Below are 13998 nucleotides of genomic sequence, written 5' to 3'. Positions count from 1 at the left end.
TGGCTCACCTTTCTTCAGGCTGATGAAGGGCAGGGTATACTGGCCCACAAAATCACTGCTGAGAATGCCGGTCTGGTCTCGGACACAGAAGCGGATGAGGCAGAGATCGGGGAAGCTGATGCTGAAGTTCATGTCAGCATCCCAGTGTGGACTCAGAGCTGTAATGGCAATCAGAATTAACCAGTTCATTAGAAACAATAAGCATCAAGTAAGTTAAAGTCGCTAAAATAATTTATATAAATAGTGGGTCAAATTACTATGTGTAATGTGAAAGGTGTCACTCGTAATAATGAACCCACAGAGAATTATCACCCGACTCTGCAGTTCCCCTCAGCTCTATGGAGCATTTAGCGTCTTTTAACTAATTGTTTTGGTTTTACACCCCGCAACGTTAAGGTACTTGTCCACAGGGGCGTTTTTGGACGCGAGGGGTCGTGCCACTTCCCAGCATTGGACGCTTGATAGGCATGCCTCTAGTTCTCACGATAGATGATTGAAAGGTGCTCTCCTTCCCTGAAACACAACAGGAAACAATTCCTGGCTGCACCTGATTGGAAGAACGCTTTCACTTGTGGGCTGTCTGCTCCCAGATTTCATAAAAGACCAACATGGCGGCTCGTTTGGACTTACAACTCACAATTACAAAAATAGTTCACCATTTGAGGCGAGAAATATGCCATGGAGTTGTGAAATCTGTCTTATATTTAGATCGATAATGGTCAGTTTAAACGTTCATTGGGAGTTTATCTACTTTATCAACTTTAAAGGGTGATAATATGTCAGTGTTGTGGTTGCAGCTTGTTTTTGCTGCCCTCAAGTGGCCAAAAATCTGTTATTGTACATAGTTACATTATTATAAAACTAAAACTGTAGACACAAGTTAAACAAAAGCCTTTCTTCAAGATTTTGTTTTGACATGTGATATTCAAGATGTTGCTAATGAGGCTCTCATACTTAAACTGTCACAGCCTAAGCTTTTCTTTAGTCATGGTGCTCTGAAGCCAAAGGACACAGTAGAGGACATACGGAAGGAGTAGCGTTACCATCACCAGAGTAAGAGTAAGAGACCAATAGAGTGGTTCTGCTTCATTTATTCAGCTTGCTGTTGAACAAGACCAAGAGTCTACAGCCATGCTAGCAGCTAAGTGAGGCTGTAGGCTACTTAGTGTTTTGAGCCACATGCTCACAATGACAATGCCAACATGCTGATGTTTACCAGGTATAATGTTTACCATCTTAGTTTAGCATGTTAGCATGCTAACTTTTGCTAATTAGCACTAAACACAAACTACAGCTGCGCTGATGGGAATGTCATTAGTTGGTCGATAGTTTTGCAGGTTAAGGCACTAGATGAAAAGTCAGGAAATCAACAAATGTTTTACAATTCATCCTGTATGGGGACTGAATGTCTACAAAATTTCATCTTAATCTCTTGTTGAGATATTTCAGTCTGGCAGTGGTGAACTGACCGAAAAATGACATTGCCATCTATAGAGTAAATAAATATTTATCAGACCCACAATAGCATCTCTATCATGATGACGATACATGACAAGTGTTATTTGGGTGCAATTTTACAGTGACAAATGAGGAGAACACACGTAGATAACGAATAACTCATCTCTGCTGCAATTCTCAATCCATTTCTGATTCAAAACAATTTTCTTAAGTTCCTTTGTTACATCCAAGTTTTAATCTAAATCCACATTAATTTGTATTCACCACTGACCTTATCTGTTTCTTAGTGTGAAACGATTTTGTGATTTATGCCCATGCATAAGTGCTCTGCGCCCTCCCTCTTACTATCTCTCCCACCCTCTCTCTCTCTTTCTCTCCTTCTCTCCCTCTTTGTCTCATCTCAGCAGCAGCAATACAATGTTGTATCCCATCAATGTTATGTGTTGATATTAAGTTCATTTTCATGTTGCCATTTTTAAAAACAAAAGCTCCAAATCAAATGTATATGTTCTGTGTCGAACACCAGCTGAAAAATGAGAAGTCTATCAAAATCCTCGACAGCTGTAGGATTAACTTCCACACAAGTCTGATGACAGTTAAGGGCACCGAAACAGTCGTTTTCATATCTATTATTATTAGAACAAACTGTAAACTAGCCCTAGTCATTATGAATGTTGGTGATATCGTACCATGATACCTCTGAACACTAAGCATCACTTGGATCCTCATACATACAGATGTCTTTAAGTCACTGTAGCACTTCATCCTGTGTGCAGTGACTGTCAGCTCCATGTTTCCAGTCATAGCAAAAGTGCATGACAGACTTCTCTTCAAAGGAAATCAACCTCTACATTTTGAAGAAACTCATCAGCACATTTCTCCTCAGAAGCCCAACAGCATCTTACTGGAAAATGGATTTAAAAGGAAGCAACCGAAATACTGCTGTTATAAAAAAACTCCCTAGAATCCAGTTTAGGTTAGGTTTACATTGCCCTAAAGTATGCAGGTACTAGGCATGGTCTCAGATGTCATTTGCATTTGTATCTGCATTTGTAAGTATAAAACCAGAGGTGGGCATGTTTTTAGCCATGCTGCCTGCAGGCAGACTATCCAAATAAAGTGTTTCCACAAGCCCACAAAACTCTTTTGATAAGATTTCAGAAATTAATCTTTTTCATCATTCTTAATTTCTAGAAAAAGTTCAAGTTACACTTTAAGCTGAGTCTCGATGCTGAGTTAAGTCTGACAAAATACATCTTGGATTGATAAAAGTAAAGCCAAGTCTGACAAAGTAGAGCATGTCCTAACAAGGCCACAAACAGTTTGTCTTGCAGTACTCACAGTTGTTTTTGACAGTATGTGTGTTTTTTCTGCGCGAGTCAGATGCAACCCCATGCATCTCCACTCTGACAAAGGGGTCCAGAGCTTTGCCACTCTTGGGAATAGGTAGGTTGGACCCACTGATCACCTGTAGATAGACACACACAGAGATGCAGTACGGATGGTCACACGGGGGGTGTATGAGAAAGCAACTGATATCAGGTATAAACAGTAAATATAAAAGAAGAAGAAAAAACAGGAGAGCCAGTAAGAGTAGAAAAGAAGAGAAGGGGAGATGGCTGTAATTACACTAGCCTGGAGAGAGACAGGCTTATCTGCAGTCCTCTCACACTGAACCTTCCCTTCCATGGCTATGATCAAAGACAAACCTGCATGTATTTATCACGACATGCCCCGCTTGGCACTGATGGAGCTTTACAGTGTCTGGCCCAAAATTACAGTCCCTTTCCTCTCCTAAAGTCACGCCACAAAACGCCCTGTATTATGCTCAATCAGTTACAATGGTCCATACTTGGGAGTGTATAGGTAGCAGTGTGGAGTTATCATTTCATAAATATTTGCTATTGAAAAACAGACCATTGCTTATAGTTGACAGTTTTATGCTAAATAGACTCATGAAAGCTCAAGGGGAAATATTGTTTTCCTGAGCAGATGAATAATTTACTGTTTAAAGATTGAAAACCCGACCCTTCCTAAGTTAAAACACTGAATTCTACTCATGACTCTGATTCACAGAGTGGAGAGCTGAGTCAAGATTGCAGGATTTTCCCTGAAGTGATCAAATAAGACAGAATGATTATATGAATAAATAAAGGTGAGGTTTTTCCCAGGGCATCCAAAAACAGAGCACACCACATTTATATTTCATGCGTTATGCTGGGAAGATGTACAATGCGTGTGCATACTCCATTAGAAGACTGTGTCTGATGTGCTTCTGTTTAACTTGCAAGAGCGTATACATCCTCAAGAACTGCTGTCTGATCAAGATTTTATTTCTTTATCAGACAACAGCGTTATCTGATATCATAGTAGAGGTACTGTTTGATCGGACTTTAAAGCAACAGATTGTATGATGGGAATTCTTTAACTGGTGTAACTGGCTAAATTTAGAACAGCTGCTATACTGACTGAGCTAGGTCAAGTGAGGAAATAGTCCAAGGTTCTCGACTGGATCTGGTTAAAAAATATAAAAACACACAGACTGATTTGCAGTCAGTTTAAAGGTCAGTTATTGTAATTTGGGTGAACCGACTCTTTTTTTAGGGGGATTTTCACTATGATTCATTGCTGATCATAAGACTGGTTACAGCAGAGCCTCTTCTACAGTAAGTCTGTATGAGTCCCATGTGATCCCAGGGAGTTCCACATATTGTCTTTGCAGTACAAAGCCTGAGATATCTCTTAGTCGCGCCATGATGTTGTACACATGAGAGCAAAATGTTGTATCTCTGTAATTGGACTTGAAAGAGTTAGTGTGTGACCATCATCCTTATGGCACACTAAAGAGATGTAACTTGATATGACTGTTCTCCACCGTTTCATTCCCCCTTTGTCATGTGGCGTAGATACAGCACATTACAAGTGCTTCTATTACTGTCTCCTAAGATGCTTAAAATAATGGGAAAGGGATGATTTATTAATTGGACCCTGGGTCTAATTGCATTAGATCACCCCTCTCTCTCCTTTCACTTTATTTTCTGAGGTAGATAATCTAATTAAACGGAGACTCTCAGGGAGTTTTACATCATTGTTGGTTCACAGCATCCGGCAGGAAAGCATTTATCTAGAGGCAAAGAGGAAGATGGGCTCTGCCACACAATCCCTAGATTGTGGCATAGACACACACATACATGCACGTAAAGCACACACACAGTCCTGTAACGTTACACCTTAATCCATAAATCCACCCCAAGTGGATTATTCAGCGTTCAGTGCTCCATAGCTGTACCTTGAGCAGCAGGTGTGTGGGTTTGAGCCTGTGCTGGCTGCAGCCGGGATCAAAGCTCCTCTGACTGGACATGAGCACAGCCGGCTTCAGGACGTATCCACAGCCCCCGTTGTCCTGGAAACGGCCATCATTAAGGTCCATAGGCAAACCCAGAGACTGGAAATTGAGAGCCACTGCAAAACACCATGGGACAATGTTGGAACAATAAAAACAGAGCAGTGGCAAAATAATGTATAGGAACAAAATTGAGAATTCCTAAAGCTAAAATAAAGTTAAAATAAAACGAGCAGCATGAGATGATCCCCTGAATACCTTCTGTTTTCTAAAGCTCTTGTTCATTCTCCAGGAGGGAGCTAAATTATACAATGACTTGAAATGTTTCTGCAACAATAGCGTACATTGCATCAGGGACACATTCAAAATCACCAACTGTGCAATAAGTGCATCTGTAGTGAGTTTTCTGCAGTGCAGAGCTCTGTGTTGGCATACACCATGTCTTGAGTTTCATTTGTGACTACACATTTCAGAAATCAGCAGATGTAATCCTGCTGACAGGTTTGAGCTACGTCTCTGCGGGGTTGGATTGTAAACACTGGTAAGTCTACAATAACATACATAAATATGCAATAAACAAAATTTTAAAATTTAATTTTGTCCTAACCAACACATCGCAACGCATGCTTCTGCATCTTTTTATATACTTTTCCTGTGTATGTCACAGGGTCCCAGTGAATGTTCTGCTCATCTAACTGTAATTGATCCATCCAGGCTGCTGCTTTATACCGCAGTCTCCTGCAACTGTGAAAAGTGCCTATCACCATCTGCACAGCTGCCACCGAAGCACGATAACAGTCTGCTCAGCTATCAGCGGGGCTTCATGTCAGACTCAGTGGCTGGCTGACTGAGTGATGGAGGCGGATGAAGAGGATGTGTAAAGACAGGCGGAGTGACAGTAACACTGGCCAAGATGGTGCCAGACAGATCAGGATTGTTACTTTAAGTTCATGGGTAATCCTGCATTTCCAGAAGGCTTGAGGGTATTAAATTTATGAATGCTTTTTTGAAGCATAGTTACTCTCAGGAGGTGAAGGTATGTGATATGCCCAATGCTCATGCTTGACTCTAAAGAAATGATAACTGCACACAAAAAAAAAAAGCTGTGACCCAGACAAGGATGTAGTTAAAAGGAAAAAAAACGCATTTAGGAGGGTGCAAATCGATTTTGCGAAGGTGTGATAAGGGCCAGGAGAGCACATTTTCCAAGCTCCGGGGGAAAACACAGATGAGGCGGTCAGGCTGTGGACTGGAATGAAATGTTCTTTTCACTGCTAATCGACAGGACACTTGGCCAGGTTGTTCCCTTTGAAGTTTGACAATCTTAGTTTCCGGAATAAAAGCTTGTATTGCATTGTGGTCGTTGTTCTGTGTGTGTCGAGAACTTTTTGATTCCTGTTGAAACCGTTGATGCAAAGGAATCAAAGAAATTCTCTTTTCATGTCTGTTTTGAATGGATGTTCTCAGGGTTTTAATCTCGACCAAAATAGAAACATAATTGGCAGACAAAGTACTAATAACTTCAGGGACATTTCATTGCACCTTTTTAATTTGGCATATTTATTATTATCTTATACATCTTGAAAAATGTTTAATAATCCTTTTTTTATTTTCCATTTAAATATAAATAAAATACCCAATAATTTTACCAATTTATGGATGTGTTAATTTATTAACTTGGAAAATATTTTATTGATTCCTGTATTTATTAGATTGGTCCAAATAATAGATTGCTTTGTAAACATTTCTATGCCTCCATAACTTCATATTTGATAACACTGCATGTACTGTATGTATAAACTATATCGCTTTGTATTAATCTTATGAGTTTGGAAAATTGTAAATATTTAACAAAAAGGTGTGAAAATCAGCATTGTTTACAAATGTGTAAAATTAATTTCAGATTCCTGTGCCTAAATAAATGTGTGTGTGTGTATCATACAAGCATATATATATATATATATATATATATGCTTGTGGGCATATGTATGAACGTTTACTGCATACCTTAGAGTGCACACAGGCCGTGTCATGAGGACCGTCTTCTATTTTGGACAGGCATATACACGCTCTCTCTGACTCACCAAGCTGTGAGCCGACGTTCCAAAACTCCTGAGGGTTGTAGTTGGACGAAGACGTCCTCGAGCCTGCTGGGTAAATCCTGCTTAGGAACTTCTGGTTATGCTGAACAAAATCTGCACCTGAGAGACAGGACGCACAACACTGAAAGGTCAAACGTCTCCTCTGACACACACTCATTAATGAGAAAGTCCAGTGATTCAGACTTCACAGATGTCATTCCTATGATCCTATACTTTTTCATCTAACTATCTGACTTAGTCACAATGGCTATGTGATGCAGTGATCCTGGAAAGCATTTGGGTTTATCTTCCAGGACATAGGATCCTATAAGTAAGATACACCAATATAATTTTTATTTTAGCTTGATGTCAAATGGAAATTTTTAGAGAATACCTGGTGGATTTTTGTCCTGATCAGGTTTTGATGCCTGTATAATTATCTTCATTCGGGATAGACAAAAAAAAAAACTGGCAAAACAGCTTCAGTCTGCATGTGATCGAATCATAGCTGTGCAGTTTCCCTGCAGGGCTTGACGATGACAAGAGACTACAAGATTTTTACAGCTCCAGCGTAGCCAAGACTGTTCATGGTCCCTGCCAACCAAGCCAACCAGCTCATAGTAGCGGTGTGTCTGGAAAGTGTCATTCCTCCTCAGCAGGAGCAGATTTCATTTCTCTACGTCACTCTGTTTCTCCAATATACTGCTGCACAGCAGCGCAATGACAGCTTAACTGATTATCAGTTGATTCGAACCTCTGTGGGCTCTTTCCACTTCCCCAACAGTGAGAGTATAAGACACATTTCTGGGCTTGTGCTGTTGTGCTTTATTCCCTAAAAGTACTCCCCTGTCACATGTAATATATCATGTTCAATATGATTTCGCTATTATGGAGGTTTATGGCACCAGACGTAATTTCATTTTTTGTCTAAATAGGACCTACAGAGACTTAAGCTCAGTGTGATCATAAATCATGTGAATTTTCTGGGCTCAACAGAATGATTTGTAATATTTGCAATTAATTACACACATTCTTTATTACTTCATATTCAGGCTTTCCTTTTCTCTTCCCATAGTTTCAACTCCATATATAACATTTTACCTGAGGATTTGGCCAGCATACGAGCTTTCTTCTCTGCCATAGATGTGTTCTCATAGTAGTTCTGATTGTCCTTGGAGTGACTGAAGCTGATGAACTTGACAGATCTGGTGTATATGACCAGGTCAGATAAAGCCTCTGCCACCACCACCTTCTTCTTCTACTCATTAGATTTAGGGGAGAGGGGAAGATAAACCAAAGAGAGTATTCCAAATTGCAACAAATAGTGTTGAAATGCCAAAGAGTACAAGACTACAGCTTTACCTTTTAGTCCCATCATCTTATTGGTTGCAGTGTACATTTAACTATATCTGTACAGTATCTCCTCATACAAACAGTCTATATCTGTCTCTGTTTTTCTGTTCTTAAATCTAACTGACTTACTTTTGTCTTTGACCCTGACTTTCTGGGAGACCAGAACTTTGCTTTGCTTTGATGATCCTCTTCCTCCTCATCATCATCCTCCTCCTCATCCTCGCCCTCATCTACACTCTCCTCTGCCCCTGCTGCGTCCGTCTTAATCTGAGGCTTTAGCTTTTTATTCTTGATGAGGATCTTATACTTCAGGTCCTGACATCCCCACAAAAACACATACAGTATGAATTCACACATGATTAAATGCTAAGGTGCCTTAATCATGGGCATGTCCACTCATAAAACCCATCACACAGATGCATCAGTCAAACAAACTGTTCCTGCATCCTCAAACTTAGGACACAAACATCAAAACACTTACTTTGCACAAACCGCCCACTTTCTGATTTGTCAAAAAGGTGCTTTTTCTTCAAAGAGTCACTCAGCAGCCACATCCACACCAGTGCATAAACACAGCCAAGTTTGGTAGGATAAAGCAGCAGAAAGCAGCAGGTGTACCAAATCACTCAATCACACAACTGCTGCTACATTTCACTGTCCTGGCTCCAAATCCGTTAGTACTCTACAGGGCTCTTTATGCAGATGAGCATCAATATGCCAAAAGTAAAAAACATTATGGTTTGGACTTGGAAGCAGCTCCATGGTAAGCCACACGGCAGGAAGTCACCCTGTCAGCTTCACATACTGTATGCACAGGCAAAATATGCAAAATAATTACAGATCTGCCAACATTAACAACTTGTAAGAGTCCATATAGTATGAAAATTATATGCTTTGGAGCTTCCTTTGGCACTGCACTCTTTCATTGCACAAAATAATACAGTCTGGAGGGCTAGAACAAAGGCTTTGCTTATGTTGATGTAACTTAGGATATCATTTGAGGGTTCCCGAAGATAATTCTGCACATGTTTATGGTAAAAATAAATTAAAGTAGAGTAATAACTTGTTAATGAACTATAGCTTATTTCTAATCCTACAATAACACTGCATAATAGAAAAATAGAGGGAAGACAATTGGGTTTTCCATCCTTCTTGTGGCTTTGATGATTTAAAACCTTTGGTCAGAGTAGAGTATAAGGTAATGAAAAGTTCTGAGTATTGCATATTGCTTACACATTCAGAATTGGATGGTAACTCGGGTGTGCTGCTGCATGAATGTGACACATGAAGATTGATTCAGTGTTCAAGTTGCTGGGGATTTAATAGTAAAGATGAAACCATTAGTGCTGAGGTTCCTGTGTAAGCCCCCACTTCCTGATTCATAAAGATAAAAAATTATATGGGGAAGAATCTTGTATGCACACTCAGGATAAAACAACTCATTTTTTGCAGTAAATTCCAGAGCAGTAGAAGTCAGAGGCAGCAAAGAAACTCTGACGGGACAGCGCACATTCATCCACTCTCTGAGAAAAACCCTTCATCCTTCTCGTCAAATTGAATAGACTGGAGTGACACTGCCTGCATCTTTCAGGCCAGTCGCTCAGTCATGGGTTGAGGCAGACGCTTTCAGAGGAGAAGTCAGAACCCAAACAGGGTAATCTAAATGAGCAATCAGCTCAAGTGCCTCAGTATGCTTAAAATGATGGACACTTCTCAAGATCAACCACATCACATTAGATTTTGTGAATCTCTGAGAGATTAAAGAGTTTTGCAAATACAGACGTCCATCTACCCATGCGTCCAAGTAAAAAGATCAGAAAGAGACTAATGAGGCCCTCTGTGACGACGAAAAGGTATTTTCTCCTTATTTTGCTTTACTAGACAGACGATGAGGATTTGTACATACAAACACGATCATCCCTCTTCCTGCACCAGCAGCTCTAACATTAAACGCAGATTCTGCTTCTGATTTACCCCTCAGATAGTCACGCTCTCTCGTTTCTGAGTCTTACATTTGGGCTTGGGAGGTCCCCAGTGGTTGGGTGATCCAAGGGAGTTCTGAGCAGTTTGTCCCCAAGGATAGAGATGAGGTACTGGGCCATGACCACCTGCTGCTCTTGGGAGCAATGGTTTTCTAATGACAGGATCACTGGGTAAGCAGACACCTGTCGAGAAATAATCACGTTTAAAAAAATCATGTTTCAACCCCTATTTCCAACTATTAGCATCAACCTGGGTCTGCTGCTCTCTCTGTGGCTCTGAATTCTCCAGACACATCACAAAGAATGGCCTGAACCAAAGACAAAAGCCAATTAGAGCAAGTACAGCTAAGTAGGGACTCCTGGAGCCTACAGAGGCAGGAGTGAACAGTGAGTTAGATTCCTGGGGCACCACTCCAGCAAATACTGTATATGGCATGTAACATACTATATGCTGTTACCTCGAAGGCATGTTGCTCCACAGTGGTGATGACGTCCTTAAAGAGTATCTTGGTGGTCAGGGTATAGCCATGGTAGACTACAGGCTCCACATCTGGCCCATCCCAGCAGTCAATCTCCAGACAGCGACAGCCTTTCCTCAGAGCACTGTGCCGCACAAACACACACACAAGCACAGATAAACATATGGAGACACATGCATACACACTGAGCTGTGGCAAGGCTATGATAAGCACTTATAATGTACTGTGTGTCAGAAATTAGAAGTGAAGAGTTGAGGCACAAACTGAGTTATTTCCTTTCCTTTCCTTTCCAAGTTCGGGTCAAGTTCTGACAAGTCAAGCCATCATAACCACTTCCATACATGTGACAAATTACTGTATATCAATACATGTGAATAATATGTAGCAAACATTGCAGTCTAGTAATTTATTCCAACAGCTTTTTCTACCTGAATAGATCTAGATCTGCTCCTCATTTAACAAAAGAAAATGGTTATGTTACATTTCTATTTCTGTGGTTTCTTTATTTAAAAAAATGGTTTATACAGTACAGAATGTGTCTTGGTGTCTTAAGATATTGTTTTCTGTTGGTAGTGGACAAAAATCCCTTTCACAGTGGAGGAGCGGTGAATGATACATTTTCATGCAACCCTGATGCAAAGTTATATCACCCTTTTACTTTTAACTCTGGAATGCTTCTGCTTTTTGGAGAAATCAAACAGTTTATTGCTGTTTTACATTTAAATGAACATTCGCCTGCAGTGTATTTCTTTAACAGTTGGAGTCCATGCATGTTTTTCTTACACTTCAGTTATTTTTTTCTCTTTAGTCACAGAAAAGTCATGATGATTGTCTTGTGCATTGCAGAGTTGCTTTGTAACCCCACTACTATTGCGAATGAAAAGTAGGATCATATTGTAAGTCACAGACCTTTAAATGTGCTGCTAGGTGTATTTTTAAACTTTCTGACAGAGCCAGGCTAGCTGTTTCCCCCTACTTCTAGTCTTTATGCTAAGCTAGGCTAACAATGGCCTAACTCCACCTCTCTCCTTAACACACAGACTTGAGAGTGGTATCGATCTTTTCATCCGACTCTCAGAAAGAAAGCAAATAAATGTATTTCCCAAAATTTTGAACAATTTTTTTACCACCTCTACGCGACCAGGACACAATTAGACAATAATGTCACACTGTTTTTTCCAGGTGGGCACTATGTGTATGTGAATGTGGTATGTTGGTGTTGTTCATGATTTCCACGAAAACATAGTTAAGTTCCCATTTAAGTATTTTCAAAGCTAAAACATTTAAAATCATATACAACTAAAAGTTTCAGTGATAAATTATAATCAGTCAATTGCATCTTCAAATGTCACCATCCTTTGCCAATTCCTTGTTTCACAACATATAGGCTCTTGTGAATCTTGTATTTCTTCCCCCAACAAATGTAATTTTCTTTTCTTCTCCCTCCCTTCTGTGTGCCACCTTCTACTGATGTTCTCCTCTCTAGATGATTCTTTCATTATCTGTGTAAACCAGAGCTTCCAGGCCTCTGGTTTGGAGGATTCTACGGCCGGCCAGGGTGCTCGGCACTTTCACAGGGACCATAAATACAGCACTTCTGCTGCCATCAGCCCCTTTTGTAATCACCTCCATTACCCCATAAAGGGACCACAGAACTTTCAGTCTGCCTCAGCACATGAGGGTCAATGAAATGAGAGGAAAAAGAGAGTATCCATATAACACACATGTAGGTCTGGAGGAGAGACTTTACAGAGAAGATCATAGTGTATTGAGGGACATTTAAAATCTGTATCAGAGCCAAATGGTGTTTAAATTGGCCATATCAAAACCATATCAGATTAATGAATGTACAGGATTTAGCAGATTAGCTGATGTTGGCTAATTTGCAAATATAATTTAACCTGTGTCCATGCAATTATATATATATATATATATATATATACAGTATCACGTACAGGTTACAGAGGTAAAAAAAAACATTTTTTGACAAGTCATGTAGGGAATTTTTCTCTGGCAGTGGGGGTGGTTTTCTGAAGTGCTGCATCATGAAGAAGAGCACAAGCTGTATACACTGTGCTTCCCTACCAAACATAGGCATCCAGGTGGCTCTTTCCTACTAGCTGATCTCCAGTCAGGTAGGTGTTGTGTGATGAGGAGATGAAGTAACTGGTGAGAGGTTGGTCCATGTCTTGGTAGACAGATGTGTGGGCCTGGTCAAACACGCAGCAGTCTTTGGATTCCATGTATCTGAGGAATCCTTCAAACGTCATGGACCTGCTTTCTCTGGCTGGAAAAGGAGGAAGGGGTCAGTGACAGTAAAAATCAACATCAGTTCTTCAACCAAGCGGTAAGGGGAAAAAAAGAACTACAAGTTTTGTTCCTTATGTTAAAATATCAAAACAAATCAAATTAATAACAAGACAAAGAGTCTACAGCCATGCTGGCGGCTCTGTGAGGTTGTAACGGCAGCGCAGAGCGGTGCTCTGAGCTAAATGCTAATGTCACCAATGACAATGCTAACATGCTATGTTTAGCAGGTACAGTAATGTTTTGCAGGTATAATGTTTACCATGTTCACCATCTTAGTTTAGCTTTTTAGCATGCTAACATTTGCTGTTTAGCACTAGCAGCTGAGGCTGATAGGAGTGTAATTAGTTTTGCCGGTATTTGGTCATAAACCGACCTGATGATGTGCTAGATGAAAAGTCAGGGGATCACCAGAGTCATTAGAATTCCTCCTTTGGGCACTATGAATGTATGTGCAAAATTTCATGGCAATCCATCCAACACTTGTTGAGATATTTCAGTGGAGGACTGACCAACAGACCAATCTCTAGAGCCATGCCACTAGGAGCGCTAAAAACTAGCTCCCACAAAATGTAGCTACTTAGAAAATGTTAGTGAGTTACTATTATTATTTGTTAATAAATTTTGATTTCAGCTGTAGTGAAGGACACAACTTTTTAAGATTTTAAGTAAAAATGAAAGTGGCTTTTATTAAATATAAAATTGAATAATCAGTCCAAAAGATGAGCAACTTCATTGAAACAAATCTGGTTCTTTGATTTAAAAGTCTAAGGCACAAGACTGCGTACATACAAACTAGAGGAGAGAAGTCCCAAGAACACTACTGTAAGAAACATCCAGTCACTGAGCTTAAAATAGACCTTATTACCAGTGTAATTTGTAACATTAAAAGCTACCTTCCATTTTGGTGAATCACTTCCAGGGTACTGGTATTGTGCATGCTGGCTCACTGTCATGGCTTACTGGGACACTTGATGGAACTGAGCCATCATTAA

General features: G+C 40.1%; 1 protein-coding gene across 5 annotated transcripts in view; it reads right to left on the bottom strand.

Moving 5' to 3' along the window:
* Window positions 1-13998, bottom strand: part of LOC122874636 (1-phosphatidylinositol 4,5-bisphosphate phosphodiesterase zeta-1-like) — a 34720-nt gene that overhangs the window by 605 nt on the left and 20117 nt on the right. For 4 of the 5 annotated variants that reach the window (XM_044192794.1, XM_044192790.1, XM_044192792.1 and 1 more), the window contains 9 exons: window positions 12782-12983; window positions 10676-10820; window positions 10248-10400; window positions 8365-8550; window positions 7984-8140; window positions 6886-7002; window positions 4748-4920; window positions 2800-2926; window positions 9-158 (listed from right to left, as the gene is read on the bottom strand). In XM_044192794.1, coding sequence (XP_044048729.1) covers window positions 9-158; window positions 2800-2926; window positions 4748-4920; window positions 6886-7002; window positions 7984-8140; window positions 8365-8550; window positions 10248-10400; window positions 10676-10820; window positions 12782-12983 — 1410 coding nt within the window. The remainder of the gene's footprint in view (window positions 1-8; window positions 159-2799; window positions 2927-4747; window positions 4921-6885; window positions 7003-7983; window positions 8141-8364; window positions 8551-10247; window positions 10401-10675; window positions 10821-12781; window positions 12984-13998) is intronic. The other variant, XM_044192795.1, reaches the window with a different exon arrangement.

Source organism: Siniperca chuatsi, linkage group LG4 (genome assembly GCF_020085105.1).
Source record: "Siniperca chuatsi isolate FFG_IHB_CAS linkage group LG4, ASM2008510v1, whole genome shotgun sequence".
NCBI lineage: Eukaryota > Metazoa > Chordata > Actinopteri > Centrarchiformes > Sinipercidae > Siniperca > Siniperca chuatsi.
This window is presented reverse-complemented; position numbering and strand designations above follow the sequence as displayed.